This window comes from Callorhinus ursinus, unplaced genomic scaffold (genome assembly GCF_003265705.2).
Source record: "Callorhinus ursinus isolate GAN/ISIS: 27379988/994484 unplaced genomic scaffold, GSC_fseal_2.0 scaffold4, whole genome shotgun sequence".
NCBI classification, from domain to species: Eukaryota; Metazoa; Chordata; class Mammalia; order Carnivora; family Otariidae; genus Callorhinus; species Callorhinus ursinus.
The window spans coordinates 143987481-144006112 of NW_027397066.1; the positions used below are offsets into that span (position 1 = coordinate 143987481).

Genomic DNA, 18632 nt, shown 5'->3' on the forward strand with positions numbered 1-18632 from the left:
GTAAAAACAACACAAAAATAAGTAGCAATCCAGGTAGAAGAAATAATCTGAGAAATAAAAAATGAGTCAATATTAAGGTAGAAGAGCTGGAGTGGTATAGAGTTAAGGAGATGAGAAAAGAACATAGGGGGTTTACTCATTAAGCTTCCTCCTCTGTTTAAGTGGGATAATGTCAATCTGATGGAATGGAACTGCTGTCAGCTTTACCCAAATTAAATGATGCAATAGAAAGAAAAAGACTTGGAAAAGTAAAAGCACCTATAAAACACAAGTATTAAGAGGCACTCAATAGTTTTATAAAATGGTCTTACATGGCTCAGGCTCTAATATTAAAAAGCTCATTGAATGTAAGTTCATCAGCTGCAAAGTGTACCAATCTGATGGGGGATGCTGCTAAGGGGGAAGGCTATGTAAATGCAGGGACAGAGATAATAGATGGGAAATCTCTGTACCTTCTCTCTTAAGTTTTGCTGTAAACCTAAAACTGCTCTAAAAGAAGTATTAAAGAAAAAGCTAATTGAAGAGGTGTGTTAAGACAGATACAAGCAAAGTCAGACTGGCCAGAGTTATTGATAATAAGGGAAGAGGAAAAATAGGTAAAGCCATAAAGAGGGGAGCAGGCAAAGAGGGGTGATCCAAAATACAAGGAAAAGAAAATTTGAAAGAGTTGACCATAAACATCAATTTGCTGATTCAGTTTAAATTAGGGAAAAGAACTGACCAGAAAAGACAATGACATACAAATTACAATAAAACCAGATATTATGACGGTGTGGAGAAAATGTTCTTTAATGCCAATGGCCGCTAAAATGTACAAGACAAAAGAATCTAATATTTAAATGGGAGGAGACCTTAAGTATTAACTAGTCTAACTTCTTGATGAATAAAGCATTCCTCCACTCCCATCTGGATATACCTGACACATGGTCATTCAAACCTCTAGTTTAAGAGCTTCAGTTTGAGGACATTCGTTAAATCCCACGACAGGCCAGCCACTGAACAGCCCTCATATTGGGCTAAAATTGGTTCCTCAACTTCTGAGTCATAATAATTCTACATGGTGGAAATATATATAAGCCTAATTTCTCTTTTACATGAAAAGCCATCCAATTTTTCTAGGCTTGCTCCTTTAAGCATGATTTCTTTAATGGTGGCTAAATTCTCCCAGCTTCTTTAATTTTCCTAATAAATTGTTTTAATCCTCACTAAAGTCAATATGGCACAACAGTCAAGTGAGTGAACTATGGAAACAAACTATCCAATTTTGACTTCTGCTTTTACTAATAAATAGTTATGTGGCCTTCAACAAATTGTTTATGCAGTGCCTCAATTTCTTAATCTGTAAAACAGGGAGAATTTTAATACCTGCCCCCATGGCATTGGTGATAAATAAATGAGTTAATACTATGGTCAATTCCCATTATTCACAGTAGTCATGTTCTGTAAGGTCACCATGAACAGTGAATTAGCCAATACTGAACCACCACCCCTAGGAAAAATACAGGATTATGTTCCTACTAGCCTCTTGTTACAACATCTTCCACAATGCATTGATATGTAACACTGTTTTATGTGTGTTTCTATTTAAAGACGCCTTATTTAATGTATATAGCCTGAACTCTCATCTCGGCCAACAGCACAGGCAACAATACTCTTTCTCACAGTGGAGCAAAGCTTATTTGACACAAATATTTTCTCCATGAGATACTTCACATCCTTCCTGCACTTAGGAGCATCAGACAGCACTTCAGTGCTGTTTGAGGGCCATTTTAATCATGAAATCACCAAGATGATGCACAAAAATGCAAAATTCAGTAATAAATACACCACTAAAACTACAATTGTTTATGAGTGCTGAAACAAGAATGCAAAGCATCACCTTTTCAAACTCAAATTGGAATATGTGCACCAGGAAACTCAAAATTTTTTGCTGCTCTGTACACATCCATGAATGTCCATGAAAGCACTGGGAGTACTGATTGTGGGGTTGTATATAAATTTTAGCAATGAGTCAAATTCATAAACACACACTCCACAAATAATGAGAATTGACTATACATATAAATTACTTCAAACTGGTCTTGGCAGAAAGTGCCCAACTAAATATTAGCTCCTATTTTTATTATCGTTATCATCTTCATAAATCGCTATTCTTACAGGTGCCTAGTTTATCAATATCCTTTTATGTAACCAGTATAGAATATAGTGAAAACTTCATCTCCTCTACTACTTTAATTTCAAATTTTATATTTTTAAAAAAACTTCTTTAGCTCCTAAAAAGCTACTGGTACTGGCCAGAGTGTAATAAAATGGGCACTATCATATATTGTTAGATTGAACATAAACTGGTACAGTTTTTCCAAACAGAAATTTATATTTAGTTAATAATATTTAGTTATATTTAGCTAATAATATTTAGTTAATATTTAGTTAATACATAGTTAAATAAATTTAATAAATATATTAATATTTCTTTCTAGAATCTTCACCAAGAACATAACTGACCAACTTCTGTAATCCAATAATTGTCCTTCTAAGATTTTATTATACAGAAATGAGGAGCAAAAAATAAAATTTAGTAAAAAAAATTCCAAAAACATTAAAAATTACAAACAATGGATTACAGTAGGAGATGTGTTACATAAATTATGGTAATTCAGACTCTGGAATCTTACAAGACATCAAAATCCCCTTGAAAACAATTTTAGCATGGGAAATGTTATGGTAAAAATGTTAAATAAAAATTGATAAAAAAAAAAAAACCCAACCAGAAACAAATTTGTATGTACAATTTGGTCTCCACTAACTAAACAAAAAAATGCAAATAAAATAGACCCAAGTCTTCACAGGAACTGCCTCTGTAGAGATGAGCAGTGATTTCCATTCCTGCTTCTAACACCCTTCTTATGCTTCATAATTTTTCTGAAACTAACCTGTATCACTTTGGCAAGCAGAAAAACAAGACAAAAAACCCACTTGTAACTTTCCTTTGGGGTTTCTTTTTCCGTGAGCAAAAGGGAGAGAAAAGAGGTATGAATGTTTGGTTAAGAAACTGTGGAAAGAGCTGAGATGCCCTTCAACAGATGAATGGATAAAGAAGATGTGGTCCATATATACAATGGAATATTACTCAGCCATCAGAAAGGATGAATACCCAACTTTTACATCAACATGGATGGGACTGGAGGAGATTATGCTAAGTGAAATAAGTCAAGCAGAGAAAGTCAATTATCATATGGTTTCACTTATTTGTGGAACATAAGGGGTAGCATGGAGGACATTAGGAGAAGGAAGGGAAAAAGGAAGGGGGGGAAATTGGAAGGGGAGACAAACCATGAGAGACTATGGACTCCGAGAAACAAACTGAGGGTTTTGGGGTGGGGGGAGGATGGGTTAGCCTGGTGATGGGTATTAAGGCAGGCACGTACTGCATGGAGCACTGGGTGTTATATGAAAACAATGAATCATGCATCACTACATCAAAAAACTAATGATGCATTGTATGGTGACTAATATAACATAATAAAATTAAATTTAAAAAAAAAATCCTATGTGAGGGCCCCTGGGTAGCTCAGTCGGTTAAGCATCTTCCTTCTGCTCAGGTCATGATCTTGGGATCCTGGGATGGAGACCCGTGTCAGGCTCCCTGGTCAGCAGGGAGTCTGCTTCTCCCTCTCCCTCTACCCACCTGCCACTCGTGCTCTTTCTCAAATAAATAAAATATTTTTTTAAAAAACCAACTCAAGAATCCTATGTGAGGGGTGCCTGGGTGGCTCAGTTGGTTAAGCATCTGCATTCAGCTCAGGTCATGATCCCAGGGTCCTGGGATGGAGCCTGCTTCTCCCTCTCCCTCTACCATTCCCCTTGCTTGTGTTCTCTCTCAAATAAATAAAATCATAAAGGCAAAAAAAAAGAATCCTATGTGAAAGGGAGATGACAAGGTACTTAGCTTCTAGCATTCTAAAAATAGGAAATAGGTGAACACTCTTGAACTCAGCAAGGGAACTTCAGAATGAGAAGGGAAAAAATAAATAAATGCTTTTGAGTAAAGCAAAACATTGAGGAGCAAAGATAATAGCTTAAGTTTGAGGGAGTTGTAAAAGTTGTTGATCATGACAGTGGAAAAGGATTACAGCATAATGTAAATATGAAACAATGAGTATTATGAAGCATGGAATTCGGAGACTATCATACACACAGCAGTTAAATCTTTTCCTTAACAATGATTACTAGTTATAAAAGATAAGGGTATTTATATTCTTATAACACAATATAATTATAGTAGGTTCAAGGCTCTTCTACTGATTTTCTTTTCATTTACAAGGAGTTTGCAGGAGAGAAGCATATCTTTGATACATGCTTTAAACTTGCTTCTTTTTCCCTAATTTAACCTATTGTGAATAAATACTCCACCAGGATCTGAAATTAAGAGAAATAAACCTGACTGCTCAGTATTAAACTGTAAAATCAAAACGCTAAAAAAGAAAAAAAGAAAGGAGCTGTAAACCTAATGAGACAGAATGGCTTGCTGACAAAGGCAAGGTTTTGTTGAGACCTGATCACACTAATATGTACAAATAAAAAAATAAACTTATGAGGACGATAGTAGTAAATGCAAAGGTAATGGTGAGAGAGATGAAGGGTGCCCAAAAAGCTCCCCCGTAGCTATACAAGCAATGACCAAGGAGGGAATGCTCAACTCACCCTCGAGGCCTCTTCACACAGGCTCATTTCTACTATAGAGAGGCATGTGTCCAGATGTGAGAGCATTTCATAAGACCAACTAATTCAGGCTTAGAACAGCAGTAATGACTAGCCAGTATTCATTCTCTGACCAGTGGTATTCTATCACTAAGTTTTCAATAGTTGTCAATAATATAAAGAAATGGCCACCTTATTTCTACAAATCCAAATTTATTTAATCTAAAGGATAATCAGTATTCTAAGATTATGTCATCCTACTATTTTCACATTAAAATGTCCATTCTTTTGGGGCGCCTATGTGGCTCAGTCGGTTAAGTGAGCCTTTTTTTTAAAGATTTATTTTTTTTATTTGAGACTGACACAGAGAGAGAGTGCATGCAGCGGGGAGGGGCAGAGCGAGAGGGAGAATATGGAGCAGACTCCCCACCAGCGCTGATCCCAACGCAGGGCTCAATCTCACAACCCTGAGATCATGACCTGAGCCAAAATCAAGAGTCGGACACTTAACCGACTGAGCCACCCAGGTGCCCTTGCCTCCAACTCCTGATCTCAGCTCAGGTCTCGATCTCAGGGGTCATGCGTTCAAGCCCCGTTTGGGGCTCCACGCTGAGTCTGGAGCCTACTTAAAAAGAAAAAAATGTCCATTATTTTATCAAAGGACGGAATTAGGGCTGATAACTTTTTTTTTAATTAACTTACCTGGCAAAATTACAAGTTGGAATTCCTCAGGCAGGTCCTCAATTTTATTTTATAGAGCTAATAAATAACTGTTAACATAAACCAAGGCCAGAATAATGAACAGGCATTAGCCAGGCAAAGTGGGCAAAGGCGAAGGTATGCTAGGCAGAGGGAGCAGCAGATGCAAAGAAACAAGGATGAGAAACAAAAGTGTCTTTTATCTCTTCACTCCCAGAAGTACAGAAAGCAGGAGCACCAAGAAAAGGAGTACAGAGTCCTCTATGAGACCTTGTAGGCCATTTAGGGGGTATAAGTTGATCCATGGGGCAAGGAAGGGTCATTAGTTCATTTTTTTTAATGTATGCTATTTATAAACCTTTTTCAAGTATATATTTATTTGGTCAGATAATTTTTCAGACTCAAAAGTACATCAAATTTATTCCTGTTAAATTTTATCCAATTCGAGTTCACTGTAGCTATGGTCTACTGAGATTATTTTGTTTCCTAATCAATCTTACCACATATTTACTATTTCTTTCCACTTTCTAGAAATATGATGACTGTATCCTTTAAATGTTTTTTTCTATGCCCCCCTTAAAAAGTGAGATTAGTTTAAGGAGGACAATACTCTAAAAATTTTTTATTTGGACGACATGAAACTATTAATTAGCATCCTTTGAATACAAACAATTTATTGCTGTAGGTACTACTAGGTATCTAATTAATTTTTTCACACTGCCTCTAGGCCAACAGAATTGCCTAGCATTTCATTTATTAGTTAGGTCCAAATTGTTTAAGAGTAGTGGTCTGTGCTTTGTTCAAAAGACAATAGTTGTGGGGCGCCTGGGTGGCTCAGTCGTTAAGCCTCTGACTTCGGCTCAGGTCATGATCCCAGGGTCCTGGGATCGAGCCCCGCATCGGGCTCTCCACTCAGCGGGAAGCCTGCTTCTCCCTCTCCCACTCCCCCTGCCTGTGTTCCCTCTCTCGCTATGTCTCTGTCAAATAAATAAATAAAATCTTAAAAAAAAAAAGACATAGTTGTGTTTCCTTCAAAATTATAAAATATCCAAGGCACTATGATGGTCCACGTTGCCTCACCATACAGTTTGCAAACTAAAGTTCTAGCCTATAACCCTAACAACAACAACAAAAAGATGTATTTGACATAATCTGTTCTGTGTGAATTTATACTTTGTCAGAGTGATTACTGCTTCCTCCTAAGATATTTGCAGGTATTGCTTTTAATCTTGCCAGGGATCAAGAGGAAGAAAACTGGTCTAGTTTACAGAATATGTTTTTTTGAAAATCATATGATATTTGATCTTCAGTTTTCTGCCAATTTTCCTATTTTCCATGTCCTCAAATAAAATCAAAATAAATTCACTGACTGGAAAACAGTATGGAGGTTCCTCAAAAAGTTAAAAATAGAGCTACCATACAATCCAGTAATTGCACTACTGGGTATTTACCCCAAAGAGACAAATGGAGGGATCCAAAGGGATATATGCACCCCGATGTTTATAGCAGCAATGTCCACAATAGCCGAACTATGGAAAGAGCCAAGATGTCCATCAACAGATGAATGGATAAAGAAGATGTGGTATATATATATACAATGGACTATTATGCGGCCATCAAAAGGAATGAAATCTTGCCATTTGCAATGACATGGATGGAACTGGAGGGCATTATGCTGAGCGAAATAAGTCAATCAGAGAAAGACATGCATCATATGATCTCACTGATATAAGGAATTCTTAATCTCAGGACACAAACTGAGGGTTGCTGGAGTGGTGGGGGGTGGGAGGGATGGGGTAGCTGGGTGACAGACATTGGGGGAGTATGTGCTATGGTTGGCACTGTGAATTGTGTAAGACTGCTGAATCACAGACCTGTACCTCTGAAACAAATACTATATTATATGTAAAAAAAAAAAAAAGATAGAAAGGGAAGAATGAAGTGGGGGGAAATCAGAGGGGGAGACGAATCATGAGAGACTATGGACTCTTTGAAACAAACTGAGGGTTCTAGAGGGGAGGGGGTGGGGGGATGGGTTAGCCTGGTGATGGGTATTAAAGAGGGCACGTACTGGGTGTTATACGCAAACAATGAATCATGGAACACTACATCAAAAATGAATGATGTAATGTATGGTGACTAACATAACCTAATAAAAAAATAAAAATAAATTCAGTGAGTATATATGAAAGTTCATGCAGTTATTGATACCATGTTAAATGTTTAAAGTACCCAATATTTTAAAATTTTATAACCAATTAAAGCAATAACTTTTTAGTTTGTTCACTAGTAGTATCTCAAGAAGCTAATAAATCTTCATAAGAGAGTGTTTAAGGGGCACCTGGGTGGCACAGTCGGTTAAGCGGCTGCCTTTGGCACATGTCATGATCCTGGGGTCCTGGGATTGAGCCCCGCAACGGGCTCCCTGCTCAGCGGGGAGCCTACTTCTCCCTCTCCTCCCCATTTGTGTTCTCTCTCACTATCTCTATTGCTATCTCTGTCTCTCTCAAATAATTAAATCTTAAAAAAAGAGAGAGAGAGCATTTAAAGAGCAGAAGTCTACACTCAGATGGACTTAGTTTAAATCTGAGCCCTACCACTTACTAGCTAATTGACCATGCACAAGTTTTAAATCTCTGTAAATCCTAATTTCTTCATCTTTATTTTTTTTAAAGATTTTTATTTATTTGAGAGAGAGATAGCGACAGAGATAGTGAGAGAGAGTAGGAGCAGGGAGGAGAGGGAGAAGCAGGCTCTCCCTCTGAGCAGGGAGCCCGATGCAGGGCTCAATCCCAGGACCCTGGGATCATGACCTGAGCCAAAGGCAGACGCTTAACTGATTGAGCCACCCAGGCACCCAATTTCTTCATCTTTATTAAAAGAATAATACCTAATTCAAAGGGTTGCCGTGACGAATAAATACAACTTGGTATATAATAAGTGTTCAGAAATACCTACCATCATTAATAATAAGAACAATAATTTCATGGGGCGCCTGGGTGGCTCAGTCATTAAGCGTCTGCCTTCGGCTCAGGTCATGATCCCAGCATCCTGGGATTGAGCCCTGCATTGGGCTCTCTGCTCAGCGGGAAGCCTGCTTCTCCCTCTCCCATTCCCCCTGCTTATGTTCCTGCTCTCGCTATCTCTCTGTCAAATAAATAAATAAAATCTTTAACGGAAAAAAAAAACAATAATTTCATGCAACAGGGACACCTGGGTGGCTCAGTCGGTTAAGCATCTGCCTTCAGCTCAGGTCATGATCCCAGGGTCCTGGGATCGAGCCCCACATGGGGCACCCTGCTCAGCAGGGAGTCTGCTTCTCCCTCTCCCTCTGCCTGTTGCTCTGCCTACTTGTCCCCTCTCTCTCTTTCTGTCAAATAAATAAATAATCTTTAAAAAAAAATAATTTCATTCAACATAAGAAAATGTCTATGACTGAGTACTGCTAAGCCCAGAGTTGATATAAATGAAATAAAAATTATCTTATAGCCACAAATGATTTAAAAACTGAAATTATATCTAAGGAAAACCAAAGTTTGAATGGAAGGTGTGGTATAGTGGAAGAGGTAGCTTAAGATAATTTGAAACTCAAACATATGCAAATATATTTGCATATGTGCAAATATTCAAGGTTATAATAGGAGTTTGAGAAAAATGGCCCAATGTAGTCCATTATTTGTCATTCCAATTGTGAAGAACCAAGAAATATTCTGGAAGTTGAACAGTGTGAAGAAGCATAACATAGTTTTCCCTATTTTCTTTATACTATACTTATTTACTTTAGATTTAATATAAAGCAAAATAAAGCCAAATTAAATACTAGAAAGTACCATAACACCAGAGGATAAAAGCCACACACAAATTTGCTTTCCCATTTCATCAAAAAAAATTCATATTGTGAGTTGGTAGCCTTCCTTTCTCAAAAATAGACTGTACAATTAGCTTAATATTTTAGGCTACCATATAATTCATGTTAATTATGTTAACATATGTTAACTGTATAATACCATATAATTCATACATATATAACCGTATAATACCGTATAATTCATAATGTTAATTATTTTAATCATCTTTTATTATTAAGGGGAATCACAAAGATGTTTATTACATTCAAAAGTATTCTCCTGGGGCGCCTGGGTGGCTCAGTCATTAAGCGTCTGCCTTTGGCTCAGGTCATGATCCCAGGGTCCTGGGATCGAGCCCCACATCGGGCTCCCTGCGCAGTGGGAAGCCTGCTTCTCCCTCTCCCACTCCCCCTGCTTATGTTCCCTCTCTCACTGTCTCTTTCCATCAAATACATAAATAAAAATCTTAAAAAAAAAGAGTATTCTCCTTAAAATGACACAAAAAAGGCAATGTAACTAAATTTTCACAAAATGCTATCTGCTTTTTTTAAACAGATGTTTTACAGAAAAAATGGGAATATCTAGGAAAACATGTATATACTTAAGAAAAAAGGAACCATGAAAATTAAAACTAATGATTACTATCATATTAAATTAATTCAGTGGAAGAAAAGGAAAAATCTGATGAACAAGATCATAGAGTTATCAATTAGACAAATGTAAGAAAACAAGCCAAAACAACAAAAAGTGGGATTCTAAGCAGAAAAAAAAGACAAAAAGGCATGCTTTGAAATTGTGCATAAAGTGTGATTCCATTTAAATATATTCTGATTCATTTAAAGCAAGTGGGTGAAATTATTAGAACCATGTATTGGTTTAAAGTGATATTATCACATCTTCTTTTAAGTAAGTATGTTCAGCCTATAACATATAAATAAGCTACAAAAATTAGGCTAAATTGAAGAGGTACATGTTTGCCAAATGTAATAAAAGGCCAAATTTGCACCTGAGAAAAATTATTGCACCCAGAAGGCAAAAAATATTCTTTGTAATCAATACAGAAGACATTTGCAAAGTATAGGTTCTAAGCTATATAGGTCATAAGACAAAATTACACACAAGAATCAATTTATGGATCATCACAGCTCAACCTGTTTACATTGGCTTGTTAAGACATGATCGTCAATTTTTTCAAAGATTTTCTAAGAGCATCAGCATTTGGGAAATTCCGCTTAGGAAATCCTGGATGTTTTTCAGGCGGAATTCTCTGTAGATAAACATGCAAAATGACTTTCATTATTTTCTCTGAAGCAAAGCATAAGCAACTTCTGCAGAACACAGCCATACCTTTCTGGATGTCTTCGGCCATATATCTCTCCTTTCCATTTAGTTTCATTATTTTCTGCTCTTTGTTGCTGCATTTGATCAAAAATAGCATGATAATGTTCATACTGTCCTCGAGAAGAAAAAGATGATGGAGCCACAGCCCCTCCACTGCCAAAAAAGGGAGCCTAGGAATTAAACAAATAGCTCTCACATGTTTATCTCATAAGGCCCAAAAGGCCTGTACTACTCTCAAAAAAAAAAGTTTTTTTTCAACACTGGACTTTTAAAAAGCAATGAACTAATTTGAACATATTCATAAACAGACAGCCAAAAGCAAAATGTCTTCCTACTATATTATAACCATTAACAATCAAAAAAGTAGTATACTTTGTTACTAAGAATAAAGCATAATTTAAGAAAAATATAAAAAGACATTAAAATTGTAAATATTGAAAAGTTTGGTCTTACTAAGCTTTGAAACAAGTTTCTAGTACATATTTTATGATGCCATTCAATTAAGTTTAATTATGTACAATTTGTAAGTAAAGCAGAGACTACTGTAGTAACGCTCAAAATTATATTTAACAAGAACATTTACATCTGGCATTTAATATACCTCAAATCCTTCAACTCCACAAATGGTAAAGATATAAATACCATTGAAACATATTCTAGATGTAAATAAAAATAAGCAAAACATCATATCTATCTTTAATCAGTTTATAAAGAAGTTGGGAAACAAAGCACAAAACTAGAAAAGCATTCCATGCCTGTAATAAATCAATGGTAACACGTACATGCTAAAGTAGTAAGTACTGAGACTGAGCTACTTTCACAAAATAGAAAAAAACCTAAAAATTTCTCAAAAGAAAAAAAAAAGGCACTGGAGAAAGAAAGTATTCAACCCAGTCTTGAAAGCAATGTAACAAAGACAGATGGAATGATTAAATATGAGCCAGGGTATTAAAGTAAAAAGCGAGGTATGTATAATATTTGGGTGTTGACAGCAGGAGGAGAAAGAGAGAGTATGCAAACAAATATGAAAAGAAGGCAGGCATTGGTCATAAAAGGCTAATATATCTAATTGCTAGCAACCCTTTGAGATCATATAATAAAGGACAACAGAAAGCATTTATAAACTTTCTGAGAGGTGTAGCATAGCAAAACGGTTTTTAGGAAGGTGAGTCAAATTATGCATGATAAGCAGGAATAAGAGAATAAGGTAGAGGAAGTAATCCAAAGGCTTACTGCACTGATGCAAAGCCACAGGCCTAGAAGTAAAGAAAGGCAATCAATGAAAAAGGGGAGGGAGTTGTGGATTCTCTTTGGGAATAACACAGAATAAAGGCAGACATAAGTCCACAACTCCTGAGACATAAGAACTCAAGCATGTGGAAAACTCAGAGTTAGAAAACAGAGATGTCAGACAAGGATAAGAATTTTAAAAGTAAGTGTGTAGGGAGAGGAACAAGATGGCAGAGGAGTAGGAGACCTAAATTTCATCTGGTCAAAGGAATTCAGCTAGACAGGGATCAAACCATTCTGAACACCTACAAACTCAAGAGGAGATCGAAGAAAAGAATAGCAGCAACTCTCTGAACAGAAAAGCGACCACTTTCTGAAAGGTAGGACGTATGGAGGAGTGAATCCGAGGTGATATATGGGAAGACAGACGGCGGGGGAAGAGAGCCTCTGTCAGCTGCTACCACAAGTGACACAGCAGCAGAGCACAAAATCAGAACTTTTAGAAGTCAGCTCCGCTGAGGGACGTCGCTCCAGTGGCTAAGTGGGGGGTGGAACCCTCGCGGGACAGTGTGGTATCAGGACCCTCGGGGTCACAGAAAGAACGGGGGTGCCTGAGTGTGGCAGAGCTTCAGAGGGATCAGAGCGGGGAAGCTGGCTGCAAAGACGGAGCTGAGGAGTGGGCTCTCAGCTCGGGGTTGCCATAAACCATGATACGCAGCATAGTCGGGCCACTGCTCCTCCAGCAGGGATCCAACAAGCGGCAGATCCGGGGAGACTCCCCTTCTTCCCCTGGGAGGAGTGGCGTGGGAGCGCACCAGGGATCTGCTGGGTTTGGAGACTCCACAACGAGTCGGGTGCCAGAGACAGAAACGCTCAGTCACAGGCTGGGTGAGCACAGAGAGCGGCCGGAGACCAGGGAGACAGGAGTGACTGCTTTTCTCTGGGGGCTCACTGAGGAGTAGGGCCCCAAGTTCTTGGCTCCTCCGGGGCACAGATTGGGAGGCCGCCATTTTCACTCTCGTCCTCCAAAGCTGTATCGAAAGTTTAGAGGGAACAAAAGCTCCCGAGAGCAAACTTGGGCAGATTACTTAGCCTGGACTCCAGCAAAGGTGGGGCAATTCCACGTCGGGCAGACATTTGAGAATCACTGCGACAGGCCCCTCCCCCAGAAGATCAGCAAGAACAGCCAGCCAAGACCAAGTTTACCGATCAATGAGAATGGCAGCACTCCAGCACTAGGGGAACACAGCACACAGAATTTGTGGCTTTTTTTTCCGATTCTCTAGTCCTTCAAAGTTAATTTTTTTAATTTTCTTTTTCTTGAATTTTTCTTTTTCCCTTTTTCAACCAACATCTTATCAATCCGTTTTTTAAAAATCTTTTTTATTTTTCATTTTTAGAGTCATATTCTATCCCTTCATAGTAGTTAAACTTATTTTTGGTATATATAAGTTGTTCTCTCTTTAAAATTATGGGATACAGCTTCTTCTAACAAACCAAAATACACCCTAAATCTCTAGTATATGGCTTTGTTCTAGTCTCCTGACTGATCACATTCTCTCCTTTTTTTTAAATTTCTCTTCTTTCTTTTTCCAACCAACTTCTTGTCAATTCCTTTTATACAATCTTTTATCATTTTAAGCTTTACAGTCATATCCCATCCCATCATTGTATTTATCCTTATTTTTGTACATATATAAGCTTTTATTTCTTTAAAATTTTGGGAGGCAGTTTCTTCTAACAGACCAAAATACGCCCAAAATCTAGTGTGTGGCACTGATCTATTCACCAGTCTGATCATATTTGATCATATTTTTTTATCTTTTTCTTTTTTTTTTCTTTTTTCTCTTTCCCTTTCTTTTCCCCCAGTTGCAAGTCTCTTCTGATTTATTAAGTGTCTATTTTTCTGGGGTCATTGCTACCCTGTTAGCATTTTGTTCTCTCATTCATCTATTAGCCTCTGGACAAAAATGACAAGACGGAAAAAATAACCTCAACAAAAAGAACAACAGGCACTACCAACTGCCAGGGACCTAATCAATACAGACATTAGTAAGATGTTGGAACTAGAGTTCAGAATGATGATTTTAAAGATACTAGCTGGGCTTGAAAAAAGCATGGAAGATATTAGAGAAACCCTTCTGGCGAAATGAAAGAACTAAAATCTAACCAAGTCAAAAATCAAAAAGGCTATTAATGAGATACAATAAAAAATGGAGGCTCTAACTGCTAGGACAAATGAGGCAGAAGAGAGAATCAGTGATATAGAAGACCAAATGATGGAAAATAAAGAAGCTGAGAAAAAGAGAGATAAACAACTACTGGATAACGAAGGCAGAATTCAAGAGATAAGTGATACATTAAGACAAAACAATATTAGAATAACTGGGATTCCAGAAGAAGAAAGAAAAAGAAAGGCAGAAGGTATATTGGAGCATATTATAGCAGAGAACTTCCCTAATATGGGGAAGGAAACAGGCATCAAAATACAGGAGGCACAGAGAACCCCTCTCAAAATCAATAAAAATAGGTCAACACCCCGACACCTAACAGTAAAACTTACGAGTCTCAGAGAAAAAAGAGAAAATACTGAAAGCAGCTCAGGACAAGAGATCTGTAACCTACAATGATAGAAACATTAGATTGGCAACAGAACTATCCACAGAGACCTGGCAGGCCGGAAAGGAGTGGCATGATATATTCAGAGCACTAAATGAGAAAAATATGCAGCCAAGACTACTATATCCAGCTAGGCTGTCAGTGAAAATAGGAAAGATAAAAAGCTTCCAGGAAAAACAAAAACTAAAGGAATTTGCAAACACGAAACCATCCCTACAGGAAATATTGAAAGGGGTCCTCTAAGCAAAGAGGGAGCCTAAAAGTAACATAGATCAGAAAGGAACACAGACGATATACAGTAACAGTCACCTTATAGGCAATACAATGGCACTAAATTCGTATCTTTCAATACTTACCCTGAATGTAAATGGGCTAAATGCCCAATCAAAAGACACAGGGTATCAGACTAGAAAAAAAAAACAAGAACCATCGACATGCTGTCTGCAAGAGACTCATTTTGGACCCCAAGAAACCCCCAGATTGAACGTGAGGGGGTGGAAAACCATTTACCATGCTAATGGACACCAAAAGAAAGCTGGGGTAGAAATCCTTATATCAGACAAATTAGATTTTAAACCAAAGACTGTAATAAGAGATGAGGAAGGACACTATATCCTACTAAAAGGGTCTATCCAACAAGAAGATCTAACAATTGTAAATACCGATGCCACTAACATGGGAGCAGCCAATTATATAAGCCAATTAATTACAAAAATCAAAGAAACACATTGACAACAGTACAATGATAGAAGGGGACTTTAACACCCCCCTGACTGAAATGGACAGATCATCTAAGCAAAAGATCAACAACAAAATAAAGACTTTAAATGACACACTGGACCAAATGGACTTCACAGATATATTCAGAACACTCCATCCCAAAGCAACGGAATACACATTCTTCTCTAGTGCCCATGGAACATTCTCTAGAATAGATCACATCCTAGGTCACAAATCAGGTCTCAACCGGAACCAAAAGATTGGGATCATTCCCTGCTTATTTTCGGACCACAATGCTTTGAAACTAGAACTCAATCACAAGAGGAAAGTCGGAAAGAACTCAAAAATGGAGGCTAAAGAGCATCCTACTAAAGAATGAATGAGTCAACCAGGAAATTAAAGAAGAATTAAAAAAATTCATGGAAACAAATGAAAATGAAAACACGACTGTTCAAAATCTTTGGGATGCAGTAAAGGCAGTCCTAAGAGGAAAGTATATAGCAATACAAGCCTTTCTCAAGAAATAAGAAAGGTCTCAAATACACAACCTAACCCTACACCTAAAGGACCTGCTAGAGAAAGAACAGCAAATAAAGCCTAAACCCAGCAGGAGAAGAGAACTAATAAAGATCAGAGCAGAAATCAATGAAATAGAAATGAAAAGAACAGTAGAATAGATCAACGAAACTAGGAGCTGGTTCTCTGAAAGAATTAATAAGACTGATAAACCCCTGGCCAGACTTATCAAAAAGAAAAGAGAAAGGACCCAAATAAATAAAATCATGAATGAAAGAGGAGCGATCACAACCAACACCAAAGAAATACAAACAATTATAAGAACATATTATGAGCAACTATATGCCAGCAAATTAAATAATCTGGAAGAAATGGATGCATTCCTAGAGATGTATAAACTACCAAAACTGAACCAGGAAGAAATAGAAAACCTGAACAGACCTATAACCACTAAGGAAATTGAAGCACTCATCAAAAATCTCCCAACAAACAAGAGCCCAGGGCCAGATGGCTTCCCAGGGGAATTCTACCAACCATTTAAAGAAGAATTAATACCTATTCTTCTGAAACTGTTCCAAAAAACAGAAATGGAAGGAAAACTTCCAAACTCGTTTTATGAGGCCACCATATGTTGATCCCCAAACCAGACAAAGACCCCATCAAAAAGGAGAATTACAGACCAATATCCTTGATGACCATGGATGCAAAAATTCTCACCAAAATACTAGCCAATAGGATCCAACAGTACATTAAAAGGATTATTCACCATGACCAAGTGGGATTTTTCCATGGGCTGCACGGTTGGTTCAACATCCACATATCAATCAATGTGATACAATACATTAATAAAAAAAAGAACAAGAACCATAGGATCCTTTCAGTAGATGCAGAAAAAGCATTTGACAAAGTACAGCATCCTTTCTTGATCAAAACTCTTCAGAGTATAGGGATAGAGGGTGTGTACCTCAATATCATAAAAGCCATCTATGAAAAACCCACAGTGAACATCATTCTCAATGGGGAAAAACTGAGAGCTTTCCCCCTAAGGTCAGGAACACAGCAGGGATGACCACTATCACCAATGCTATTCAACATAGTACTAGAAGTCCTAGCCACAGCAATTAGACTACAAAAAGAAATAAAAAGCATCTGAATCGGCAAAGAAGAAGTGAAACTCTCACTCTTTGCAGAAGGTATGATACTTTTATGTGTAAAACCCAAAAGACTCCACCCCAAAACTGCTAGAACTCATACAGGCATTCAGTAAAGTGGCAGGATATAAAATCAATGCACAGAAATCAGCGGCATTCCTATACACCAACAAGACAGAAGAAAGAGAAATTAAGGAGTCGATCACATTTACAATGGCACCCAAAACCATAAGATACCTAGGAATAAATCTAACCAAAGAGGCAAAGAATCTGTACTCAGAAAACTATAAAATACTCATGAAAGAAATTGAGGAAGACACAAAGAAATGGAAAAACGTTCCATACTCATGGATTGGAAGATGTCAATGCTACCTAGAGCAATCTACACATTCAATGCAATCCCTATCAAAATACCATCCACTTTTTTCAAAGAAATGGAACAAATAATCCTAAAATTTGTATGGAACCAGAAAAGACCCGAATATGCAGAGGAAAGTTGAAAACAAAAAGCAAAGCTGGCGGCATCACAATTCCGGACTTCAAACTCTATTACAAAGCTGTCATCATCAGGACAGTATGGTACTGGCACAAAAACAGACACATAGATCAATGGAACAGAACAGAGAGCCCAGAAATGGACCCTCAATTCTATGGTCAACTAATCTTTGACAAAGCAGGAAAGAATGTCCAATGGAAAAAAGACTGTCTCTTCAACAAATGGTGTTGGGAAAATTGGACAGCCACATGCAGAAGAATGAAACTGGACCATTTCCTTACACCACACACAAAAATAGACTCAAAATGGTTGAAAGACCTAAATGTGAGACAGGAGTCCATCAAAATCCTAAAGGAGAACACAGGCAGCAACCTCTTCGACCTTCAGTTGCAGCAACTTCTTCCTAGAAACATCGCCAAAGGCAAGGGAAGCAAGGGCAAAAATGAACTCTTGGGACTTAATCAAGATAAATGCTTTTGCACAGCAAAAGAAACAGTCAACAAAATCAAAAGACAACCGACAGAATGGGAGAAGATATTTGCAAAGGACGTATCAGATAAAGGGCTAGTATCCAAAATCTATAAAGAACTTCTTAAACTCAACACCCAAAGAACAAATGATCCAATCAAGAAATAAGCAGAAGACACGAACAGACGGCTTCCAAAGAAGACATCCAAATGGCCAACAGACACATGAAAAAGTGCTCAACAGCGCTCAGCATCAAGAAAATCCAAATCAAAACCTCAGTGAGATACCACCTCATACCAGTCAGAATGGCTAAAATTAACAAGTCAGGAAACGACAGATATTGGCGGGGATGCGGAGAAAGGGGAACCCTCCTACACTGTTGGTGGGAATGCAAGCTGGTGATGGTGAAGCCACTCTGGAAAACAGAATGGAGTTTCCTCAAAAAGTTGAAAGTGGAGCTACCCTACAACCCAGCAACTGCACTACTGGGTATTTACCACAAAGATACAAATGTAGGGACCCGAAGGGGTACGTGCACCCCTATGTTTATAGCAGCAATGTCCACAATAGCCAAACTATGGAAAGAGCCAAGATGTTCATCGACAGATGAATGGATAAAGAAGTGGTATATATATACAATGGAATATTATGCAGCCATCAAAAGGAATGAAATCTTGCCATTTCCAACGACGTGGATGAAACCGGAGGGTATTATGCTGAGCGAAATAAGTCAATCAGAGAAAGACATGTATCACATGACCTCACTGATATGAGAAATTCTTAATCTCAGGAACCAAACTGAGGGTTGCTGGAGTTGGGGGGGGGTGGGTGGGATGGGGTGGC

The 18632-nt window shown here is 37.8% G+C and overlaps 1 protein-coding gene across 11 annotated transcripts in view; it reads right to left on the reverse strand.

The window, feature by feature from the left end:
- The window catches only part of NEK1 (NIMA related kinase 1), a 215923-nt gene that overhangs the window by 124420 nt on the left and 72871 nt on the right, over positions 1–18632 (reverse strand). For 10 of the 11 annotated variants that reach the window (XM_073892483.1, XM_073892490.1, XM_073892491.1 and 7 more), the window contains one exon: positions 10596–10759. In XM_073892483.1, coding sequence (XP_073748584.1) covers positions 10596–10759 — 164 coding nt within the window. The remainder of the gene's footprint in view (positions 1–10595; positions 10760–18632) is intronic. The other variant, XM_073892488.1, reaches the window with a different exon arrangement.